Source organism: Sminthopsis crassicaudata, chromosome 1 (assembly GCF_048593235.1).
Source record: "Sminthopsis crassicaudata isolate SCR6 chromosome 1, ASM4859323v1, whole genome shotgun sequence".
In the NCBI taxonomy this organism is placed as follows: Eukaryota; Metazoa; Chordata; class Mammalia; order Dasyuromorphia; family Dasyuridae; genus Sminthopsis; species Sminthopsis crassicaudata.
The window spans coordinates 617,873,218-617,897,669 of record NC_133617.1 but is presented as its reverse complement, the minus strand read 5'-3'; the positions used below and the strand labels follow the sequence as shown (position 1 = coordinate 617,897,669).

The following is a 24,452-nucleotide window of genomic DNA, read 5'->3' as shown; positions in this document are numbered from 1 at the left end:
TAATTGATTTCCTTAAGTCTCTGATTACTCTGGTCCATCCTAAATATTACTGCTAAAGTAAGTTTTCCTTCAGTGCAGTTCTGACATATTGCACTCATATTCAATCAACTACATTGGCTCCTGTGCCTCTAGAATAAGACACAAAATCTTCTATTTGGCTTTTGAAGCCCTCCACAAGCTAACCTCAATCTATCTTTCCAAGATTGTTGGTTATTACTCCTTTTTTTTGCTCTGTAATCCTGCCAAACTGTACCTTCTCCTGCTTGTCACACAACACTCCCTCTTTCATCTCTTTGCCTTTGTACTCCCTAGCCTGGGTGGCCAAGCCAAGATGGGTAGCCAAAAGAGGTAAGGGTTTTGGTAGTGAACACGTGGGTCTTCTGACCAGGTGTTCACCGGAAACCAACAAGTCAGGGCATCAAGTCAGGGCATTATGTGAGTAGGTATAATAAAGGCTTTTAAGATTACACGGGGTTGTTCTTGAGTGCGCTACCGGTTATTAAGCTATAGATTCAAGAGATTGTGGCCAGAGACCTTAGAAGGCCTCAGAGGAGGCGAGCCGGGTAGAGTTCACACTGCAAAGGACAGTGGTCAAAGGTACTCTGGTGGGTCTAGGACAGCCATACCAAGAATGCGCTCCCTCATAGCATGCTACTCTTCCTTCTTCATGAAGCTCAGACATCATCATTTACAGGAAACCTTTCCTGATCTCCCAATATTTGGTGCTTTTCCTCTAATCTACCTTGAATTTAGCTATTATATATATATATGTATATGTACAAATATGTATATATCCCTTTACTTTGCGTTTCAGCAATTTGTGATCTTATGTGTGCATTCCTTCCTCATTAAAATGTGGTTCCTTGAAAGTTGGGATTTTTCCTTCTCTGTATTTATTCCCTAGTGCCAGTTACAGTGCCTGTCACATAATAAATACCTAATAAATGATTATTGATTGGTAGAACACTTAACCCCCTGAAAAATTATTTTTGAACCAATCTTTGCCTGAAAGATTGGTCAGATTTCCATAAAACAGTAAATTAGATTTTGGAGGGTAACTCAGATAGTAGATTTTTATAGTGTAGTTTTTAAAAAATTAAGTGAATACTTTAAAAAGTAAATAGTGAGGTTTTAAAATCATGATTGCTTGTTGACTTGTTAGATTTCTACAAGAAAGACTGAACAAAGAAAATGGGTTAAAAAGAACCATAATGAGAGTGAAATAGTTCTCCATTAAAGGCAGAAAAAAATGGACATAAGTCATGGAATGAGGGATTTGTGTTAGACTACATTACGTTATAGTTTCACCACAGGGAGAGGCAGCATGCTGTGGGGTTAGCAAAGTTGGCCTTAGAATCAGGAAGCTCTGGATTTAAGCACTGCTTCTGATACATAATAATTTTGTGACCCTCTGAAAGGCACTAAAGCTCTCAGTGTCTTTAGGTGATTCTCTGGGATCAGGGATCAAGTCCATCAGCATCTGTGAAAGAAGGAATTGAGTACCATTGATCTAGAAATGATTTATTGAAGCTCCAATTTACCCATTTTCATGTCCTTCTGTGTTTCAGATTTATGTGCAGTTGTACATTATGTCATTTCTTTCACCTCATGATCTGTTTGAACTGGGAAGGACATGTCGATATTGGAATGTAACTGTACGAGATCCTATGCTGTGGAAATTTTTCCTTTTGCGAGATCTTCCTTCTTGGTCATCTGTTGACTGGAAGTCTCTACCAGACCTACAAGTCTTAAAAACACCCTTATCTGAGGTTATTGACAATGAACTTTATGACTATATGACAATGTAAGTATTCAGTTTCATAAAATTAAAAAAAAAAAGTGACCGCTCTTCCTGTGAAGGCAGTGTAGTATCATGCCAGATTTGGAGTCAGAAGATGTGGGTGCCATTCCTGACTGCCATTTGCTAGGTATGTGACCTTTAGCAAGTCCTTTTAAATTCTGTGGGCTTCAGTTTCCTTATTCATGAAACCAAGGTGTTCGGACTCTGTTATATATACATATAAAGTCCTTTTCAACTCTAAATTTATGTTTCCTTTCCCTGGCAGGCTAGCAGGTGTCAGAGGAAAGCTGTGTATTTTCAGGATATTGTAGTGGAGTGAATAAAGTTAATCAAGCCCCGGAATTTTACATATCTTAGATATCTACATCTTTCCTGAAGTGTACAACTGCCTATCCTTAATCACTTAACTGTTACTCATTTCTCATCCTAGTTCAACTTAATTTTCTTTTACTATGGGAAGGAGAATAAAGCATTAGCTTGGAGGTTAGGTTTGGGTGTTTTCCTTGCCACCAACAGGTTGTGGGACTAGATTTCTTTTGATTTATAGTATTTGGTGGTTTGTGTACCCTCTTTTCCAGTTCTTTGTTGCCATAAAAGGGTTACCATGAATATTCTGAAATATATTTAACTTTTCTACATTTTATTTCTAGAGTATATTTGTGTGTGTGTGTGTGCAGGCATTTTGTGTATACATATGCAAACTCATTAATGGAATCATTGGGTCAAAGATTATAAACAGTTAACTTTTCACACATACATACAAATAAATCTAGAACACAGAGATAAAATCACAATTATACTAATAATACATTGCTGTTCCTGTTATTCTAAATGTTCCCAGTATTGACTATTTCTGCCTTTTTTATTTGTTTGTTTTGGTCATCTTTCCCAATTTGCTAGGTGTGAGGTAATGAGGATGACTTGTTGCCAACACCTGAAATAAGCTGTTATATTTGTTTCTTAACTAATGATGTTACAAACTTATTGATTGACAGACTTAAAATTCCTCATGAGTCTTAATGGTTAATAAATGATATAATAATAACGATAAAAGAAGATACATTATCAAAAATAAGAAGTTTTCCTTCTTTTTAATTTCTAGTTATGGCTATCTTAAACAGGTATAAAATGAGCTGTCCACATACCAGAAGACACATGAAATCCAGCCGCCATATGTATGGAGCTGTTGCCTCTTTTTTGCAGTCACTGATCCTTCAGACAGAACCTCGATTTGCTATGTTTGGACCAGGTTTAGAAGAGCTGAATGTATCTTTGGTGTTGAGTTTGATGTCTTGCACAGAACTTTCTCCTACGGCTGGTTTACCTCAGAGACAGATTGATGGTAATTTCCACATTCATCTACGGTATATGAGAATTTGAACACTTTGGGCTTGATACTACCATTGAGTAGGCAGAAAATTGTTCATTATTTAATGGTGAGTTAATGCTTTGAAACAAATAAGGTACAGTAATTTGATGCAGTGGAACATCCAGTAGTACCAGCAAGCTAAAAGTAATTCACCTAAAAAATATTGAGCTTTTTCTTAGAAATGAATGAAAAATTAACTTTATATAATTGAAGATTATGACAAACTTCCTGTTTAGCAGATCATTTAATTTTTACAGTAGAGCAACAAATTAGAAAGAATTAGTAGCAACAAATATTTATTAAATTCTTACTCTATATCAGTCATTTTTAAATAGGTTCTGGAGATAAATTAATATATAAGATTTGATTTTGACCCCTCCAGAACTGATACCTAGTTACAGGATATACACATAAAAAATGAATACGGTAATTGAGTGATATTTGCTTCTTTACTCCAGCTCCTGTAGCAACAATGAATGCAGTGACTTGGAGTTGGGGGACAAATGGAACTGAATGGAACAGTAAAGAGTGAATTTTTTGAGGTAGTGATGAGGACCTGAACTATGGTGACTGTAGTGTATAGGGAAAAACGATAACAGATTTGAGAGAATTAAGAAGAAAGAATTGATAAGACTTGGTGATTAGATCTAGAGAACATGGGGAAGGACAAATGGAATAGAAGTACCCCAAACTGAAAGTTATGGAAATATTGTTGATAAAAGTGGGAAAAGCAGGAAGAGGAGCTGGCTTTTGGAGAAATGGGATGCTTGAGTTTTTAATATATTGTATTCATATGGAAATGTCATATGGTTAAAGATATAAGCCTGGATCTTTTTTAAAAATAGTATTTCAGTTTTTTCCAAATACATGCAAAGGTAGTCTTCAGCATTCAAACTTTGCAAAACCTTGTTCCAAATTTTTCTTCCTCTCCTCTCTCCTGCTCCTTCCTAAGACAGCAAGCAATCCAATATAGATTGAACATGTGCAATTCTTCTAAACTTATTTTCATATTTGACATGCTGCATAAAAACAACTTAGATCAAAAGGGAAAAAAACAAGTCAACAACAACAATAAAGGTGAAAATACTCTTTTCCCTATCTTAGATGGCAAGTAATCCAATATATGTTAAACATGATAAAAATATGTTAAATCCAGTATAGGCATACATATTTATACAATTATCTTTGTGCACAAGAAGAATAAAAAGGAAAAAAGAGAAAGGAAATAAAATTCAAGCAAACCACAACAGAAAGACTGAAAATTCTATGTTATAATCTACACTCAGTTCCCACAGTCCTCTCTCTGGGTGTAGATGGCTCTCTTCATCACTGAACAAGTGGAACTGGCATCACTCATCTTATTGTTGGAAAGAGCCATGTCCATAGAATTGATCATCATATAATGTTGTTGTTGCCATATGCATTGATCTCCTGGTTCTGCTTATTTCACTTAGCATCAATTCATGTAAGTCTCTCTAGGCCTTTCTGAAATCATCCTGCTGATCATTTCTTATAGAACAATAATATTCCATTATATGTATATACCATAACTTATTCAGCCATTCCTCAACTGATGGGCATCCACTCAGTTTCCAGTTTCTTGCCATTTCTATGCCTTTCTGAAATCAACCACATCATTATTTCTTACAGAAAAATAATATTCCATTACATTTATATATTGTAATGTATTCAGCCATTCCCCATCTGGGAGCTCAATGTCTGATTCCTTGCCAACAGAAAAAGAGTTGCTACAAACATTTTTGCACTTGTGAGTCCTTTCCCCTCTTTTATGATCTCTTTAGGATACAAACTCAATAGAGACATTGCTGAACCAATGGGAATGCACAGATGTATATCCTTTTGGGCATAGTTCCACATTGCTCTCCAGAGTGGTTGGATCTTTTCAGAACTCCACTAACAATGCATTAGTGTCCCAGTTTTCCCAAATATCCTCCAACATTCATCATTATCTTTTCCTATCATCTTAGCCAGTGTGAAAGGTACTTCAGAGTTGTCTTAATTTAAATTTCTCTAATCAATAGTAATTTAGAGCATTTTTCCCCCAGATGACTAGAAATGGCTCCAATTTCTTCACCTGAAAATTTCTGTTCATGTCCTTTGACCGACCATTTATCAGTTGTGGAATAGACAAGACTGGATCTTAAGAGAGAGATTAGGTTTGGATATAAATATTTATAGGAAGCATTTGTATTGAGATAATAGTTGACTTGATGAGAATGGATGAGATCTGTGAGGATAGAGTAGAAAGAAGGAGATTTTTGAAAAGTATTACCTTAAAACCCTTCTATGCTTTCTCCTCCTTTACTCCAGTCTCTGTGGAAGAAGTAGCCTTTTTCCTTGACAAGACCAACTCATCTCCTTATGCCATCCATCTCATCGAATCCTGCTTCCTCTAGGATCTTGACCTTGGGCCATTTATGTTCGTTCATTCTGTCTCCCTGCTTTTCTACTCTGTTTAATTTATCTTCAGTCTCTCCTTCACTGACTCCTGACTACAAATGTTGATTTCTCTCTTAGTCTTAAAAATTCATTTCTATTATTCCCATAATGTTAGGATTACTAAGTGAGAACTGAGGTTGTCTGGATAGTTACAAGGTGAGAACTCAGGTTGACTTGATAGAGGGGGCAAGCTCATTGGCTGGGGTGGTTCTTCCCAGAAGCCCTTGCATTATCCCACGCCCATTCTCTGGGAGAATAAAAGAAGAGGACTCTCAGAGAAAGAGGAGACTCTGAATTGCATCAGGCTTGACGGAGCTCTCTGCAGGAAGGGAAGTCACTTCTTTGGACAAGAGTTAACAGCAACTGCCTGGAGACAACGGTTCATTACAGGAAGAAGAATCTGTCGGAGAGATTTGAGTAGAAGACACAGCAGATCTCTTCCCAGAGAGCGATCCAGCAGCTTCTGGAGACGACAGCTCGTTACAATTGGCGTCCACACGTGGGGCAAGGACTTTTGCTTATCCTGACAAGAGGAGCTAGACCAGACCTTCGCAATTTGGCGCCCGAACAGGGACAGACACAGTCCTGATTCCAGTGGAAAAGCTTCCAATCTAGATCTCAGTCTCTCTGACCCAGAACCGTGAGTAACGAGGAAACTTTGTTAAAGATTAAGTGAGCGTGCTAATAGATAAATAAGGAACTTAACTTGTTAAGGGCTAAACCAGGAATCTCTTATAGCTGAAATGGGGCAGATGTTAGCTATATTCAATCCCTGGACCTCAGCCGACTCAACCTCAGCCCCAGACGCAACCTCAGCTCCATTCAGGAGTGGTACTATAGAGAGTATAATCAACATAATTGAGGAGCAGAGTTTACTTGTAACCTGGGTACAGATTGCTAAACTCTTGGCTGCATTAAGACGCACATCCCCTTGGTTCTTAGAGGAAGAAAAGATAGATGTAGATAAATGGAAGCTAGTGGGATATGAAATGAAAGAATTTCAAGCAAAAAATGGGCCTCGTTCAATTTCTGCAGAAGTATTTTATATCTACAACATAGTTCAATTAGCCTTAAACTATCAAGCAAGTTGTAGGAGAAGGAAAAGTTCTAAAAATGAACAGAGGAGGAAGTGTGAGGAAAAAAGGAAAGATCAAGATCTTTCCCTAGAGCAAGAGGATTTAAATGAGGAATTATGGTATGATTCTCTTGAAGAAGCTTCAACCCTGCCTAGAGAACAGATTATTGACAGGCCCACATCAACCCCACCTTCAGAGATGGAGGAAGAAAGAGGGGAAGAGGCAGAAACACAAACAGAATTGCCTGTGAAGCCACCTAAGCCTATGACAAGATTAGAAAAAGCATTGGTTAAAGCTAAGAGAGAAGGACAGGATATAAGTGATTTTATACATGCATATCCTGTGATTGAAGAGATTGATTCTGTAGGTAAAAAAAGGAGAAGATATGCACCTTTAGATTTGAATAAAATTAAGGATTTGAAAAAAGGTTGTACCCTTTATGGGGCTACATCAGCTTATGTCAAAATGTTACTAGATGGTTTGTCTTATGAAGTCCTAACCCCGAATGATTGGAAATCCATAGCAAGGACATGTCTGGAACCTGGAGAAAATTTATTATGGCTTGCGGAATTTCATGAATTATGTAAAATTCAAGTCAGATGCAATTTGGAAATAGGAGTTAACACACAATACACTTTTGAGCACTTGGCTGGTGAAGGTCGGTATGGAGAGAATTCGGAACAGATTAATTATACCATGACAATATATGAACAAATTGCTAAGGCTGCAATAAAAGCTTGGGGTGTCCTTCCTGGACAGAAAGATCGTGGAGAGGCTTTCACTAAAATACAGCAAGGTCCCAATGAACCTTTTGCAGATTTTGTGGGACGTTTGCAAACTGCTGTCAAAAGAACTATTGGAGAAAATTCAGCTACAGAAATAATGACCAGACATCTGGCTAAGGAAAATGCCAATGAGATTTGCAAAAGAATTATATGGGGATTAGACAAAGATGCTCCTTTAGAGGAGATCATAAGACGCTGTGCTACAGTGGGAACAAATGCTTTTTACACCCGGACTATGATGAATGTGGAAAGGCAGGGTCCCTCCTGGCAAGGGCCTTCTAGAGAAACTCGGCAATGTTTTCAATGTGGAAAAATTGGGCATCTAAGAGCTCAGTGTAGATATGGAGATACAGTGAGAAGACAGGGTGAGAGAAGACCTAAAACTCCATGTCCAAAATGTCACAAGGGCCTCCACTGGGCCTCCGAATGTAGATTGACCCAGGGAAATGACAGATGGGGCCCAGCTTCAGCCCCCCAAGTGGGGCATGATGGCAGCCGAGGTTACATCCAGAGAATTTTAAGACATGATCAATCAGCCAAAAGGCAATCAGATGGAAGAAAGGGATTAAAATTAGGAAAAATAGAGTTGTGTGCAGTAGAGACTACCGAGATACTCCCTGGAGAAGTGAAATCTGTTCCTGTTGAGCCTATGGATCCTTTGCCTCCAGGCACAGTAGGCTTGACCATTTCACCTTCTGAGAGTGCCTACAAAACAGTGTCCATCCATACACTGATGTGGGAGACTGGAGAATGTGTATCTAATATCCCAGTCACTAACACAGGCAGACAACGTGTGATTTATCAACCAGGAGAAGTAGTAGCATCAGCCTTATTGTTACGGACCCCTAATAAGCAATCTAGTGATAGTCGCCTAGATTTTGACTCCAATGAACAAAATCCAGGAATATATTGGACAGCAGCTGTGACAGCTGACCGACCTATGCTTACTATTTATATAAACGGAATACCATTTGAAGGATTGGTAGACACGGGTGCAGATCGTACAGTTATTAGAGGTGCCAATTGGCCCGGTCACTGGCCAAAGATTAAAGCAGACACCTATATGTCTGGGGTGGGAGGATCAATAGCAGCAGAAGTTAGTGCTAGGCCTTTGAGATGGGTATTTGAAGGAGAAACAGGAGCTTTTACTCCTTTTGTGGTTGAAAAAATCCCCATCAATCTGTGGGGAAGAGACATTTTACAGCAGATAGGATTACAAATAAGCACTTCGGCTTTTTAGGCAGGGCTGCTGTTGAAGGCCTACCTGCACTTTCACCAGTTCCTATTCAGTGGAAAACTGATTCACCAGTGTGGGTAGAACAGTGGCCCTTAAGAAGTGATAAAATTCAGGCCTTATTAGACATAGTGCAAGAACAACTTGACCAAGGACACTTGCGGCCTTCTCTAAGTCCTTGGAATTCCCCAGTATTTGTGGTGAAAAAGAAATCTGGAAAATGGAGGATGATAACTGATCTAAGAAGAGTAAATGAACAGATGGAAACTATGGGAACTCTTCAGCCTGGACTTCCATCTCCTACTCAGTTGCCAAGAGAATGGCCTCTATGGGTTATAGACATTAAGGATTGTTTCTATTCTATTCCTCTAGATAAGGAGGATATGAAAAGATTTGCTTTTTCAGTGCCTAGTGTTAATTTGGCTGAGCCTTATAAAAGATATGAATGGACAGTTTTGCCACAGGGAATGAAAAACAGCCCTACTATGTGCCAAATGTATGTTGCAGCTGCTCTTGCTCCAGTAAGAAAAGCCTTTCCAAAAGTAATATTGTTACATTATATGGATGATATTTTGGGATGTGCACCTGAGGAACAAATGTTAGAGGCATGTCTACAAAGGACCATGGAAACATTAAAGTACTACAAACTGCATATAGCTACAGAAAAAATTCAAAGACATGCTCCTTTTCAATATTTAGGATATGAAGTATATCCTAAGGTGCTTACAGTACAAAAACTCTCCTTAAGAACAGAGAAGCTAAACACCTTAAATGACTTCCAGAAATTGATAGGAGATATCCAATGGATGCGTCCCGTGCTAGGCTTGACTACCTGTCAATTGCAACCACTATATGATATTTTAAGGGGAGACAGTGCTTTAAATTCACCACGCCAGCTTACAAAAGAAGCACAAAAGGCTTTGAGAGAAGTTGAACTGGCTTTATCCAATGTGGTTGAAAGAGTCACTCAAAAACCCTTGGAAATATCAGTTTTTGCTACAAAAGAGGCACCCACAGCAGTCCTTCATCAAGGAGACAGAGTGATTGAGTGGGTGAACCTCCCAGCACAACCAGAACAAAGCCTTACACCTTACCCAGTGCTTGTGGCTAGGATTTTATTAAAGGCTATTAAGAGAGTAACACAATTATCTGGGATAAGTCCTGAAAAAATATACACATTCTATACTAACGCACAGATTAATGTATGCTGTGAGAACATCCCAGAATGGCAAATTTTATTGGCCACCGCTCCAAATTTTGCACATGGATCTCCATTAAAGATTACCCGGCTACTACATAATTGGCGATGGATTTTTGAAGAAAAGGTTTCTAAGGTTCCTCTTAAAGGACCAACAATCTTTACAGATGCCTCCAAAGAAAATATTTGTGCCATATACTCTCATGATTTAACCATAAAGAGAGTAATCAGGACTCCTTTTCAATCCACTCAACAGAATGAATTATTTGCTATCATGCTAGCTCTCACTTATTACCCAGGAGACGTAAATATAATTACTGATTCAGCCTATTCAGTAGGTGTAGTACAAAGAATTGCCACAGCCCAAATAAAATTTGCAGCCTCCAATATTTATCAGCTCTTTAAGGAACTTCAAGAGCAAGTGAGAAAACATCCAGGCAAGATTTATATCTTGCATGTCCACTCACATAGTGGACTTCCAGGTCCCATTTTTGATGGAAATTCAAAGGCAGATAGCCTTCTAACCATGTTAGCCAGTAGTCCTTTATTTCAGGAAGCACAAGAATCTCATTCTAAATATCATCAGGCTGCTCGAGCTTTACGTTTACAATTTGGAATCACAAGAGAGGAAGCTAGGAGCATAGTAAAAAGCTGTACAGCTTGTCTTCCTTTCCATGCTCCTACACTCCCTCCAGGGAAGAATCCTCGTGGTTTGAGACCCAATGAAATCTGGCAAATGGATGTGACCCATTATAAATCTTTTGGTCGTCTATCTTTTATTCATGTCGTGGTAGACACCTTTTCAGGATTCACATTTGCAATGCCAGCAGCAAAAGAGACAGCCCGAGTGGTCACTGAATTCCTTATACAAGCTTTTGCAATTATGGGTGTGCCACAAGCAATAAAAACAGACAATGGACCTGCATATACGTCCAAACATTTTACACACTTTTGTGCACAGTATAAGATTTTACATACCACGGGCATACCTTTTAATCCTCAAGGGCAGGCAATAGTAGAGAGAAGAAACAGAGATATTAAGACACTCCTCCAAAAACAAAAGAAAGGGGGAGCCACAGGTAACCCTAGAGAACTTCTAAATTTAGTTCTCTATACCATTAATTTTCTAATTTTTGACAAAGATGCACTGGCTCCAGCAGACAGGTTTTATAACCCACCAGAAGGGCAGTGTCCAGTGCGAGCAGCTCCACTGTCCTTAGATAATCGCCAGGTGATGTGGAGAGATCCAGAAAGTGGTGAATGGAAGGGACCAGATAGGTTAACTGCCTGGGGGAGAGGGTTTGCTTGTATTTCTTCAGCAGGAGAAGGAATCAGATGGGTGCCAACGAGTCATATTCGCCTTGTCCACCAGAGAGAGACAGAAAAAGAGAAAGACCTCAAAATAAAGGAGAAGATCTAAGAAACATCTGACACTGAAAGATCATGGATAATAAGAAGACTGTTAAAGAACTTTAAAAACCAGCAGGAATCATTGGACTTCCTCACACAAGATGAGACTAATGGACAATGGACTTATGGACATTTATAAATTTTCAATTTATGATTATTTGATTATGATTATGTTATATACTTCTAGCATGTGTTATGTTACTATGTTACTATGTGCTTATGTAATTTATGTAATTATCTGTAATACTTCCCATATTGATGGATTTATGTTTCAAGGTCATGACTGTCCTATGTTCTAAATCAAAAGAAAGGGGGAGATGTTAGGATTACTAAGTGAGAACTGAGGTTGTCTGGATAGTTACAAGGTGAGAACTCAGGTTGACTTGATAGAGGGGGCAAGCTCATTGGCTGGGGTGGTTCTTCCCAGAAGCCCTTGCATTATCCCACGCCCATTCTCTGGGAGAATAAAAGAAGAGGACTCTCAGAGAAAGAGGAGACTCTGAATTGCATCAGGCTTGACGGAGCTCTCTGCAGGAAGGGAAGTCACTTCTTTGGACAAGAGTTAACAGCAACTGCCTGGAGACAACGGTTCATTACAGGAAGAAGAATCTGTCGGAGAGATTTGAGTAGAAGACACAGCAGATCTCTTCCCAGAGAGCGATCCAGCAGCTTCTGGAGACGACAGCTCGTTACACCATAAACTATCATCTTATAACTCTTTCACAGCCAAACTCTTATAGTCAGTAATACTCTTGCGCGTTTCTTTATTTCCATTCTAGCCTTTCAGTTTTATTTCCAGCCTAATCAAGAATAGGAATGTTTTTTTCAAAGCTTCCACTAATCTCTTACTTTCTAAAAACAATGCACTTTTCTCAGTTCTCATTCTGTTTGCTCTCACTGTAGCTTTAGATACTATGTATATTCATTTTCTTGATATTCTCTCTTCCTTGACTTCTGACATATATTTCTTAGTTCTCTTCTTACCTGTCTGACTGCTCCATCTCAAAATCCTTTGCTGGATAATCATCCATGTGCAATGGATTAGATGTAGATGTCTTCTAATTTCACTCTTGGGCCCTTCTGTTTTTTTTTTTTTTTTACATTCTCATTGTGCTATCATAAGTTCCTATAAATTCAAGTGTCATCTATGTGCAAATGACTTAAAAATCTTTTTATCAAGTTCCAGTCTGTCTTCTGAACTTTACTTCATTTTATTTTGCCATCTATATATCCTATTGGCATCTCAAATTCAAATATGGAAACCAAAATTTAGTGTCTTTTCCCCTTACACCTGCTCTTCCTTCAAACTATTCCTTTTTGTGTCTGTTGAGACAATCCCTCAGTTTTGGAAATTTGGAATCCTCCTTGACTTCTTCATAGATTCTTCCACTCCATATTTAATCAGTTGCTAAACCTCATCAATTTTTCCTCCTTAGCAGTTTATAAAAATTATTTTCTTCTCACATACACAGTTACTACCTAATTTTAAGTCCCTAACATTCTAATAAATAGTCTCCATGTTTCTATTCTCTCTTCTCCCTATAGCTGCCAAAATTCTAAAATATTGGTCTGACATGTCACATCAGACATGACATAATTTGAACTGAAAAATCTTCTGTGGTTCCCTATTGCCTGAAGAATAAAATACAAACTGTTCAGTCTTATATTTGAAGCCCTTCACAATCTGCTTCCCTCTCAACTTTGCAGCCTTATTTAATATCATTCCCTTATGAGCTCTACCGATTCTCTCGCCCACATTCAGGCTTTTGTGCTTTTCTAAATTTGCAGTCAGAAGACCTAAGTTCAAATCCAGTGCTACCGCTTCTTTTCTAGCTTTGAGCAAATTACTGCAACTTATTTGTAAAATATTAAGAGTTGGACTAATTCCAATTTGTGATGCTAAAGATGCGCTTTCTCTGCTTCTCTGCTTTTTAGAATCTCTAGCTTCCTTCAAGGTTCAGTTTACTTTTGTCACAAAGTTTTTTCTTATAGGCTAGATCTTAATATTTTCTCCCTCCTCAAATTATCATGTATTTTCTTATCTATACACAAGATTCCAAAATGGACTATTATAGAAAAATAAATTTGTTTTGGAGGTTTGTATACATACTGTATTTAAACAGACTGCATTGGAAAGAAGGAGGAAAAAAGAAAGAAGCATATATTAAGTACTTAATTGTATTAAATGTATAATTGAGCACTGTGCTAAGCACTTTAAAAACTATCTGATTTAATTCTCACATCAATCCTGGGAGGGAGGATATTATTATTTTCCCCATTTTACAAATGAGGAAACTGAAGCAGACAGAGGTTAAGTCATTTGCCCAGTGTCACATGGCAAGTAAATATCTAAAGCAGTCTTTCTGACTCCAGGCCCAGCACTCTTATCTGTTGTACCACCTCAATGCCCTCATTGAGGTTAGGTTAGCTAAAACCCTCAGATCTTTTTCATATGAACTATTGTCAAGCTGTGGCTCCCTATACTTGTAGTATCATCTCTTGACATATAAATGTGAGGCTTTACATTTTTCTCAATTAAATTTAGTCATTCTGCACTTGTAGAATGATACCAGTTTAACAGAAATTATTTTGATTCTTAGTTCTATTATCCAATATAAGTATAGATGTCCCTTGGACCACTAAAGGGAACAAAAGAGGTAGGACCATTTCCCAGGAGTGTTCCCAAGCTTCATCCTCACTACCTGCTAGGTTCAGCCAGGTATTTAGGAAAGAAAAGAAATGTTATGTCAGAATCCTAGATTTTAACTATGACATTCCTGGAACTTTTCCTTTTGGGATTCATTTTGGCAAATAATTGGCAGTTTCTTTTTAACTTTATTCTGCCCTTTGATTCTAAGGGATCTGAGTTTTCACTTATAATTTTTTGAAATACATTAAGTTTTACATTTATCATGACTTTTAGAGAGTCCAGTGAGTCTTCTTATTTTTATTTTTATTTTTTGTAAAGCAGTTGGGATTAAGTGATTTACCAGGGTTATTTAGCTAGTAAATATTAAATATCAAATTTGAATTCAGGTTCTTCTGACTCCAGGGCCAGTGTTCTATCACCGCACCATCTAGCTGCTCTGAGTCTTAATTTTTTCAGGTCAGTTGTTTTGATAGCAGATAGCTTAGATTTTCTTCTATTTTTGTTTCTTCCCCCTACTCCAGTCCTTTGATTTTTTAACAGCTAAATGGTACGAGGGACAGAATGCTACTTTTGGAATGAGAGACACCTGTATTTGAATCCTGACACAGATTTCTAAAATGTCAAATCACCAGTTATCTTGACTTATGCCTTGCCTCAATCCAATTCACCTGCAAGTCTAGACATCACCCTCCTGATGTTTTTGATCCTCTTCAAGGATAAAATATGAATAAACATCTAGTTCTATAGATTTATCCTTTTTTTTCTGTTATTTTTTCCTCTTTCCAATTTTTCACCTCATATCTTTTGTTTCACTTACTTATATCTTCATTTTCTTTTGATATTTATATATACCTTGTGGAAAATTCATGTTTTTCTAAGTTTCTGCTTTTGTTATTATGGTATTATCTTTTCTCCTTTGGAAAAATCTTTAGCTTTATAGTTTTAATACTGGTCAATGCTTTCTTTGATTTGTTTATCTCTACAGATTTAGTTCCTGAATTGGGGCTTTGTGCCAATACAAGCTTATTTCATGTTTTTGAATCAGAGTGGTGAGTCCTATTTGCTCTTTCTGTGGGACTTCTAGTTTTCTGCAGCTTTGCTGTGGTTGCTACTTTTCCCCAAGAACCCCTCTGATCATTTATCAACCTCTTGGGACTTTCTTGTTGGGGGTTCTCCATTCTTTCAGAGAGCCATGGAGGTTTGCTGTGTTTCTATCCCATTACTGAATTGGGAGGTCGTTGCCATGTTTGCCTAAATTAGTTCTGGCATTGTTGTTAGGATCCTTTCCTAATGTCTCATAGCTGGCGATTTCAATACAATTGAAAATGAATCCTTTAGAATTACAGAAAACAAATTTGACCTCAAAGAAGATGTGAGAAGACACCTTCCCCTTCTTCATTGCTTTACAGAAATGATTCTACTAATGTAGAACATTAAGTATACTGTTACTTTTTTTTTTTTTTTTTAGAATTGATCAGTTTTTTTTCCCTGATTTTTCCTCTTTTGTCTTTTTTTTATTAGAATTTTTTTTTTTTTTAAATTTAGAAACTCTGTGAAGAAGGAAAGAGATACAGGGAGGAATTTAGGCAATGTAAAAACAAATTATGTTAATATAATTTTATTTAAAAAAACATTTTAGTTCAGGCATTATCTTTTACATTTTGTGATATCTTTCCCCATATCCCCAACTGCTAGTAGTGTTCTTCCCCAAACTATCCTGTATGAACTTAATATATATTCTGCATATTTTTGTACAGAATACAAATTCCTTTGAGGGCAATGCTTTTGCTTTTGTCTTTGTATCCAATGCTTAGTATAGTGCATAGCAGATTTATTGTTCAGTCATTCAGTTATATCCTAACTCCTCCATGATTCCATCCAGGGGTTCTCAAACTAAGGCTGGTGGGCCAGATGGACCCACTGTGGATGCTTACGTGCCTGGCCAGGTTAGGGCAAATGGGCTGAGGGGCAGAGACAGAGTGTGAGTCTTTACTATAGTCCAGCCCTCCAACAATCTGAGGGACAGTGAACTGGCCCCCTATTTAAAAAGTTTGAGGACCACTAAGTAGACCATAGCACAATAGTACTGTCCATAGGGTTTTCTTGACAAAGAAGTGGTTTGCCATTTCCTTCTCTAGTATTTAGCACGTAGTTGACACTTTGATGTTCTAGGATTGAAGTAGTTTATTTGCTACTATTAATTTATGTGAAATGTAGAATTACTATTATTGTTTGTGTTTTTACTAAATAAAATCATGTTACATTATTGTGAACTTCCTAAACTGAATATGCCTTATTAGAAAAAGCCCTCTGAATTGGAAGAACTAATTTTAAAAATGTAATATTTATTAAGCTAATATGCTCTCTTGTGTATAAGAAGTAATGGACTTAAATAACTGGAAAGGAGATGGACTAGTCACGTATTAAGAATGAAAGAAAAATGCAACAATATGAATACTCTGGAACCCCCTGAAATAATAAAAGAACAAGGAGAAATATATCCAGTACACTGGAGTGGATACTTTATTGAAGATTTATGGGAAGACATGGAGAAAAGTAGTATGGATGGTTTGTGTTCCAATTTCATAGAAGTATCCTTATCATTGATCAACTAAGGCAAAGTGATACACCTTTTTAAAAAAGCTTCCTCGAATGTTGGAATATTACAGTAGCTCTTTATTTAAAATAGCTATTGACCTCGACTGATGGGGGAAAGTAGTGGATATTTTGTTAGGATATCATATTCTTTGACATATAATCAAATAAATCATCTAGTAATTTGTGGATTCACTTACTTTGTACTAAGAAATAGACTTAAAAAATAAAATTTCCCTAACAATTGCAAAATAAGTAATGACTAGATCTAAAGAACAGTAGATTAGGAATTGAAACGAAAAGAGTATTCTGGGTAAACAATAATTATTTGACTGGGCAAATCATTTAATTTCTCTAAACCTCAATTTCATGATTTATAAAATAGTGATAATGGCATTACTTTATAGCATTATTATGAAATTCAAATGAGAAAATATACAAAAAAGCACTTTGCAGATTTTAAAGCACTGTTTATGCTAACTATTTTTTGCATTTTTTTACATATGTATATACATCCACACATACATATATATTGGAGAAGGAAAAGGCAAATCGTGCCAGTACTTTTACCAAGAACCACTCCAAAGAAATTTATATGATAATTTTGTTGTATATAATATAGTTGTTCATGGTAGACTTGCAGTTTCGTATACAATCATAGCTTATTATACTGTTACAGAAATGCTTATTTTATTTCATAAATTAAAAATAAAATAGGAACTGAAAAAAAAAAAGAAAATCTCAAATGGAGTCATGGCAAGTTAGACACAACTGAGAAAATTGAACAACAATAAAAAATAAGTATATGTACATATGCATAGATCTAGTTATATATACATACACATATAAGTCATTGTTATTACTTAGTACAATTTGATGCCATCCAACTTCATTTTTATTAATTTGTGATCAATGTGTTTGATTGATATGTTTACAACAGAGCAAAATTATAGAATTCATGGATTATATTAGCTATACTTCTAGTCTCCAAACTACTTATGTATATAAAAAGATTTTCCAGAGTTCTGTTTCAGTTTTGATTGAATTTTATTTCCAGGTATGAAATTAAATATCATCATAAAATCACATTGCCAAAATGGGGTTCAATATAATCCCACCAAAAGATTTTTAAAAATTTAATATAAAGAACAATAATTTTGAACTTTAATATAGATTGATACTTTTCATATTGCTCACTCTTTATACGTGCACACACACACACACACACTCACATACTTGCATTTAAAGATTTTTAGAGTTGTTATTGTTTGGAATGGGAATATATAAATATTATTTATATTATCTTTTAAAACTAGTTATTTTTGCTTTTACCAAAAATCTTTGTAAACTTAGTTCAATGGCTTACATTGCTTTTTGCTAAGGTAAAAGAGTATTGTCTAAGGCTAATTATCCTTTGTTGTTCTCTATCCAGATTTTTAATACTGCATGAATGAAAGTCACATGCAGCCCCCCTTTTCTTCAGCTCAGGTATAATGTTTTAATTCCAGAGCCACACATAAAGAATTATCATTTGGCTCTTTTTTGTTCTCACTAGGTGTTCTTTCTTTCAGTCTTTCTCTCCTACTGTATCCAATAATAAATTGTTTTGATTTTGTATTCTTCTTCAGGCATTGGATCAGGAATCAGCTTTCAGTTGAACAACCAACATAAATTTAACATCCTGGTATTATATTCAACAACTAGGTAAGGCTCCTTATCTCATAGCCTGCTTGAGATCTGGACTGAGGCATTTTTATGGGTTAGGGTTAGGGCCCTTTTGAATATCTTCTTGTCTATTTATGTATGTATGTATGTATTTATTTATTTATTTTACTGTTTAGGAAAGAAAGAGATAGAGCAAGAGAAGAGCAAACAAGTACAGTGAACAAAATGTTCAACAGAACGGGAAATGATGAACAGAGGGTCGCATACAGTGTGATTCCACAAATTCAGAAGGTGTGTGAAGTGGTGGATGGGTTCATCTATGTTGCAAATGGTGAAGCTCACAAAAGTAAGCATTTTTTTATATTTAAAAAAATTACACTGGCCGTTTTATTGTTTGCAATGCAAATGGGGAAAATGTATTTTTTAAATGTGGATTTCTTAAGAACATAATGAATGACTGGTTAATTTGGTTATTGTAATTACATGATATACTATAAAAAGTTCTTATTTAATCCTGCTTCTGAAGTGGGTTTTATACAGATTCTCTTATTCAGATAATCTTTGCTAACAATAAAATCCTATTTTTGCATTTTTAAATCACCTAGATAATAAAGGAAAAATTGGTAAAAGAGTACTGCCCCACTTGCGAAACTTAACTATCTGTACAATTGAGATTTTCTGAGTAATTGTGAGCTTTTCCTTTTGTATTATGTAACCCTGACATTAGAATATAGATCTTTGGTTCAGTGTATTAATTTCCTATTTAACTAGGCTAGAGAGACTAGATTTGTGATTCCCTCTCCCAATGCAGGTCAATGCCTTTTTTGTAATTTATAATCCCAGGGTGTTGCCTAGAATATTGAGAAATTAAATGATTTATATTTTTATTTTGGATTTCAGAAGCCTCTTTTTACAAAGGTACTTTAGACTCTTAACCAGCTATGTTTTGAGAGAATTTATTCATTAGTGAGAGAATGAAAATAGAAAGTACTGGAAAATAGAGTATATTATTAAAGGCCACATAACTAGTAAAGAAAGGAATTTGGAAACTTTTAAGTTTGTTGTTGTGCTTGGCTAACAGAATTGGGCTAATCTCTGGTAGAAAAGAAAAATAGTATTAAAGAAATGCTTTTACTTTTGATTACTTTTGATTGCAAATTGTTGAAATGACATATAATACAACCTTGCCCTAATGGTTATTTTTGTTTAACATAAAAAGTACAGAATAATAATCTTGAGCCTTTAACAGATCAGAATTTCACTTCTTTGTGCTTCATTAGTTTGAATATAGGCTTAGCTATTTTTTAATCTCTCTGTGTGTGTGTGTGTGTATCTTGGGAAGTGTGTAATATTGTAGTGGAAAGAGCCCTGAATTAGAGTCAGAAAACTGTGTCTGATATTTGCTAGATGTGTAGCTTCGAGTCTCTTCACCACTCTGAGCCATGGTTTCTTCTATAAAATCAAGATAGTAATACTTGAACTCTTTCACAGGATTTTTGTGAAGAAAGTACCTGTTAACTTAAAAACATTGTATAAATGTGAGCTTTTTATTCTATTGTTGATTGTGAATGAGACAGAGCAAGAAGTGATTAATTACATTGCTTCAGAAAAGATTTAAGTTCTGTTAGGACTCAGCTCAGAAAGTCACATCTTTTATTGAGCTTTCCTGGGCCTCCCACCCAGAAGTGATGTCTGCTACCTCAAAACCCCTCTAGGAATTTCCTTGATGAACTCTTAGGGAACTTAGACATTTAGATTGTTTCATAGGTAGTTACTCATGTTACTTATGCATGTTTCATGGTCTCCACTCAGCTGTTGCCTTCAGAAACCATGTCTTAAACACCTTTTTTTCCCACATAATTCTCTCACAAGAATTCATACAGAATGGGTGCTGCATACCTGTCAAATGAATGAAACAGTGAAGTTAGGAAAACTATCCTGACTCAAAGGGCATGAGAGAGACTCCCTACTTGGTGGTTATTTTAAAGAATAAAATAGACTTGAATTTCTGTGATTTGATCTATGGAACAAAGAGATGGATGATTTCAGTGTCCCTCCTAGTAGAGGACTGTTACCTATAGACAGCCCTCAATTTCCCCAGTATGGTAATCAACCCAGAAATGAAAATTAACTTAAAAGTGCTTCAGTATCAGGTGCCCTGTCTTCTTTTGTGTTTCTTGCAGCACCTTCTGCAGTGCTTCACCCACAGTCAGTACTGTGCACACTGTGGATGCTTGATATAAATTTAATTGAATGAATATGAAGTTATCCTATTCATGAGACTGATTAGAAAAAGTCAAAACAATTAGTCAAAAGAGAGAGAAAGAGTGAAGGGAAATAGAATAAAAATTTAGCATTAGAACCAAAAGAGGCATTGGAGATGATCTAATTCAGATCTTTCGTTTTATAGATTAGAAAACTGGAGCTTGGAGAAGTTGTGCCTTATATGAGATTATAGAGCTAATTAGTTAGTGCTAAAGGCAGGATTAAAGTCAAGATCTTCTGATTCCTAATCTATTGTTTCTTCCAAATGAAAGAAAAAAGAATTGGAAAAAATGAATCCATACTCTAAATACCCAGTGGTAGCAAAGTGTACCAACACTGAGATCAATGAAAATTGAAATTAGTTATAGGTTAGGTATTTTTTAAAATGAGAGGCAACTATAAGGGATTGTGAATGACTTGAGTATTAGATTATTAATATTTGAGACATCTTCATTGTAATTTTTCAATTCTTAAAAACTTGAAATCTCATAATCAGTCAACAAGCATTTATTAAGCACCTACTCTGTGCTAGGCATTTTATTAGACATTAAGCATATAAATACAATACAAAGAGAAATACTTTCAGTTATGTTCAATACTATTTTGTCAGAATAGCAGGTGAGTCTAGAAAATGAACAATTTTCCTTTATTTTATGTAATCGTAGTCATTTTTCTCTCCCAAAGGATGCAAATGTTTTTTCTCGTGTTTTTTAGGACATGAATGGCAAGATGAATTTTCTCAAATTATGGCAATGACAGACCCAGCCTTTGGATCCCCAGAAAGACCTTTGCTGGTTTTATCTTGTATTTCCCAAGCCATTGTAAAAAGGATGCCCTGTTTTTATTTGGCACATGAGCTGAAACTAAATGAACTTCAATTACCATGGATGGTAACTTCTCATTTCTTTCTCATTTACTTAGTTTTTTCTCTTAACTTTCTATAATTGAATAACATACTAAAGCCATTTATTGAAATCAAAAGCTACAGAATACATTGATGATTTGTGATCCATGAAAATTAGTTGCTAATCTTCATTCTCTTATATGAGTATAGAAGAAACAATAAAATAGCAGTTAAGTACCTACTATGTGCATGTATGAGGCAATGTATTAGACTCGTAGGAAATGCAGATAACTATGGAAAAAGGAACTGTGATTTCATAAGCATAGGACCTCCAGGTATGGAAACCATCTCTATGAATACACCTTGCAACCCATTTATGGCTAGATGATCATAGTATCATAGAGCTGGAAGGCATCCTATTTCCATTTAGTCCAAACCTTAGTTTTACAGATAATTCCTGGGGAATTTCCTAAAGCAGGGCTTCTTAAATTTTTTCCATTTGTGAACCCTTTTTGCCTGAGAAATTTTTACTATTCCAGCTAAATAGTAATATACAGTAGCTATACAAATCAAACATTTACTGATAATAAATCATAAAGATATTTATTTTAAAACAATTCTTCAGTATATATATGTATATATATATATATGTATATATGATTTTTACAATTTATTAAAGATGACCAAATTTGCATACTAATAAAATGGATATGTTTGTTTACTTTTACATAAGGAATTAAATCTTGATGGAATTTTGCTGCCTTTTACTACTGCCAAATTTTTTACAACCCCCCCACAATGAGTTATGTGATTCCATATAGGGTCATGACCCACAATTTAAGAATCTTTAGGTTAAAAGATGTTGTTCAGGAAATGTAGAATCAGAAAAGGAGGCAATCTGGACATGTAATAAGAGGGAAGATTAATGGACCTATTAAGAAGAAAATAGGACTAAAGTTTGACTTCTCACTTCTTAGGTAGTTTCTGTCTGGAGGATTTGGGGGAAGATAAGAATTGTTCAGGATGAAAGGCAAGGATGAGTTCCAGTCTCCATCTTTAGAGGGAGTTCTTACCTTGATGAGATCACAAGTCAGTTGAAGTTATTGACTGGTTATTGACTAGAAATTATATAGTACCCTTCTATCTTGATAAAATTTGAGTGACCCATTATAGCTTCTTTGTTTTTAAAGACATTTTATTTTTCATGTATTTGTGTAAATGCCAGCTTAGTTTAAGTACTAACACTTTTGAAAACTGTCCTCCTTTACATTAAACTTAAAATATGGTCTCCAATTTTTTTTATCTTACCCCTTTACCCACTGTATAAGCTAGTTAAGTGCCTTTTTCTTTTTCTCACAGCCACCTTGAGATGTCACAGTTCTTATACTTGAGAACCTAACAGACATCTTGCTACCCAGTGTTCCCAAATACAGTGTTTTCTCTTTCCCTTTTGATTGTTGTATAAAAATATCTAGAACATTGAGGCCAATGAGACAGTTTTTCAGAGACTGATTTTTGAATCTAAACTCCAAACATTATGATCTACCAACTATAGCGTTCTTTGTTCTACAACTTTGACAAAAAACTTTTCTTTTTTTGTTCATAGAATCTTGTTTTATAAAAATTAAAATATTTTAAAAATATTTTCTTAGGTGCAAGATATGGAAGCTGAGACTTTAACAGGATTTTTGAATGGCATTGAGTGGATCCTTGGAGAAGTTGACTATAAACATCCACGGTGATCCTTTTTGTGTATTGACTAAAGGACTAAACCATTTGAAACATGATGTAGGTGTTTCCTCAAGCTTGTTTTGCCCTTTCCTTGGTTTATTACCAAGTGAGGTTTAAATGGGCATACCTGTAACTGCTGAGTTTTCCACAATAAATCTAGCTTTACTCTTAAGTGAATTTTAAAGGAAATGTTTGTGTGATGGCACCTAATCTCTTGCCAATGAATCTTTTTGACAATTTTTATTTTAAATTTATTTTACAGTCCATAAATTCAGAAATATTAGTACATTTATAAGGGTCATTGTTCTCAACTTTTCACTTCTATCCTCTATTCTATTAATTGAGAGATTGTAATTTTAGGAAGTATCTAGTTTTCCAAACTTTCCAGAGACTTTCATGAAGATCCATAGAACATTATCAGGGAAGAGATGCCCAATATTTATATGCTATTTGGAAATAATTGGTTGGTATATAGCTCTTTGCTATACTAAATTCCATGTGCTTGTTAAACATTAGTGGAAACAACTTTTTTGGGCAGATTTTTCTGATTTTTTATAAAGTTGGGAAAACTCATGATGTATTAAACTCACATTTTATATATAAATGTGGAAAATATATTCTGGGGTTGCAGCTGCATCATCAAACTTTTTTTTTCGTATGCTGTTAAATAGCAATGGACATTTAATACTGTAATTGAAAACTAAGAAATGTAAAGATTTTAATAAAAGTATAAATATATGCATTATTTACACAAGTGTAATATTTAAATTTGTTTCTGACAGGAAAAAATTTGTCACTTGAAATTAACTTTTGTAATTTATGACTTATCCTCTCAAATTTATAGCAACAACACTTTTCACTAATGCAATTAGATTTTGTCTGGTCAATTTGCTGAGTTACCCAAAATGTTTTTAAAACCCTAATGTGGGAATAATTACACAGGAAAATTAGTGAAAGCAGTAATCAAGATAGAGGTGAGGATGAGGACTCACAACTGAAGAATATCATGTTCATTCAATCATTCACTGAATTACATTTTGCCTATACCCTAAACAAACATTTTTTCAGACCAGTGGTTCTTAATCTCTTTTGTTTTATGGACTCTTCAGTGTGATACATGTTTTTAAATGGCATAAAATAAAATATACAGAATTACAAAAGAGATTAATTATATTGAAAAATGGTTATTAAAATGCATTTTTAAAAGTACATGGACCATAGATTAAGAATTCCTATTATAGATATGGCGAGATATAAAAAGATAGTCATGACAAAAAATGGACTGGAGTGAGTTACTCATCATAAGAAATTGTTTAAACTGTTTTTATAATTCTTGATATAACTTCTCTGCATGGCCAGCCATGGTACC

General features: G+C 35.5%; 1 protein-coding gene across 1 annotated transcript in view; it reads left to right on the top strand.

Moving 5' to 3' along the window:
- The window catches only part of FBXO4 (F-box protein 4), a 35,599-nt gene extending 11,767 nt beyond the window's left edge, over positions 1–23,832 (top strand). Inside the window, exons 2-7 of the mRNA XM_074282584.1 lie at positions 1,569–1,804; positions 2,923–3,143; positions 18,207–18,282; positions 18,420–18,589; positions 21,223–21,398; positions 23,005–23,832. Of these exons, the coding sequence (XP_074138685.1) occupies positions 1,569–1,804; positions 2,923–3,143; positions 18,207–18,282; positions 18,420–18,589; positions 21,223–21,398; positions 23,005–23,094 (969 nt within the window). The 3' untranslated portion in view covers positions 23,095–23,832. The remainder of the gene's footprint in view (positions 1–1,568; positions 1,805–2,922; positions 3,144–18,206; positions 18,283–18,419; positions 18,590–21,222; positions 21,399–23,004) is intronic.
- The last annotated feature ends 620 nt before the right edge of the window (positions 23,833–24,452 follow it).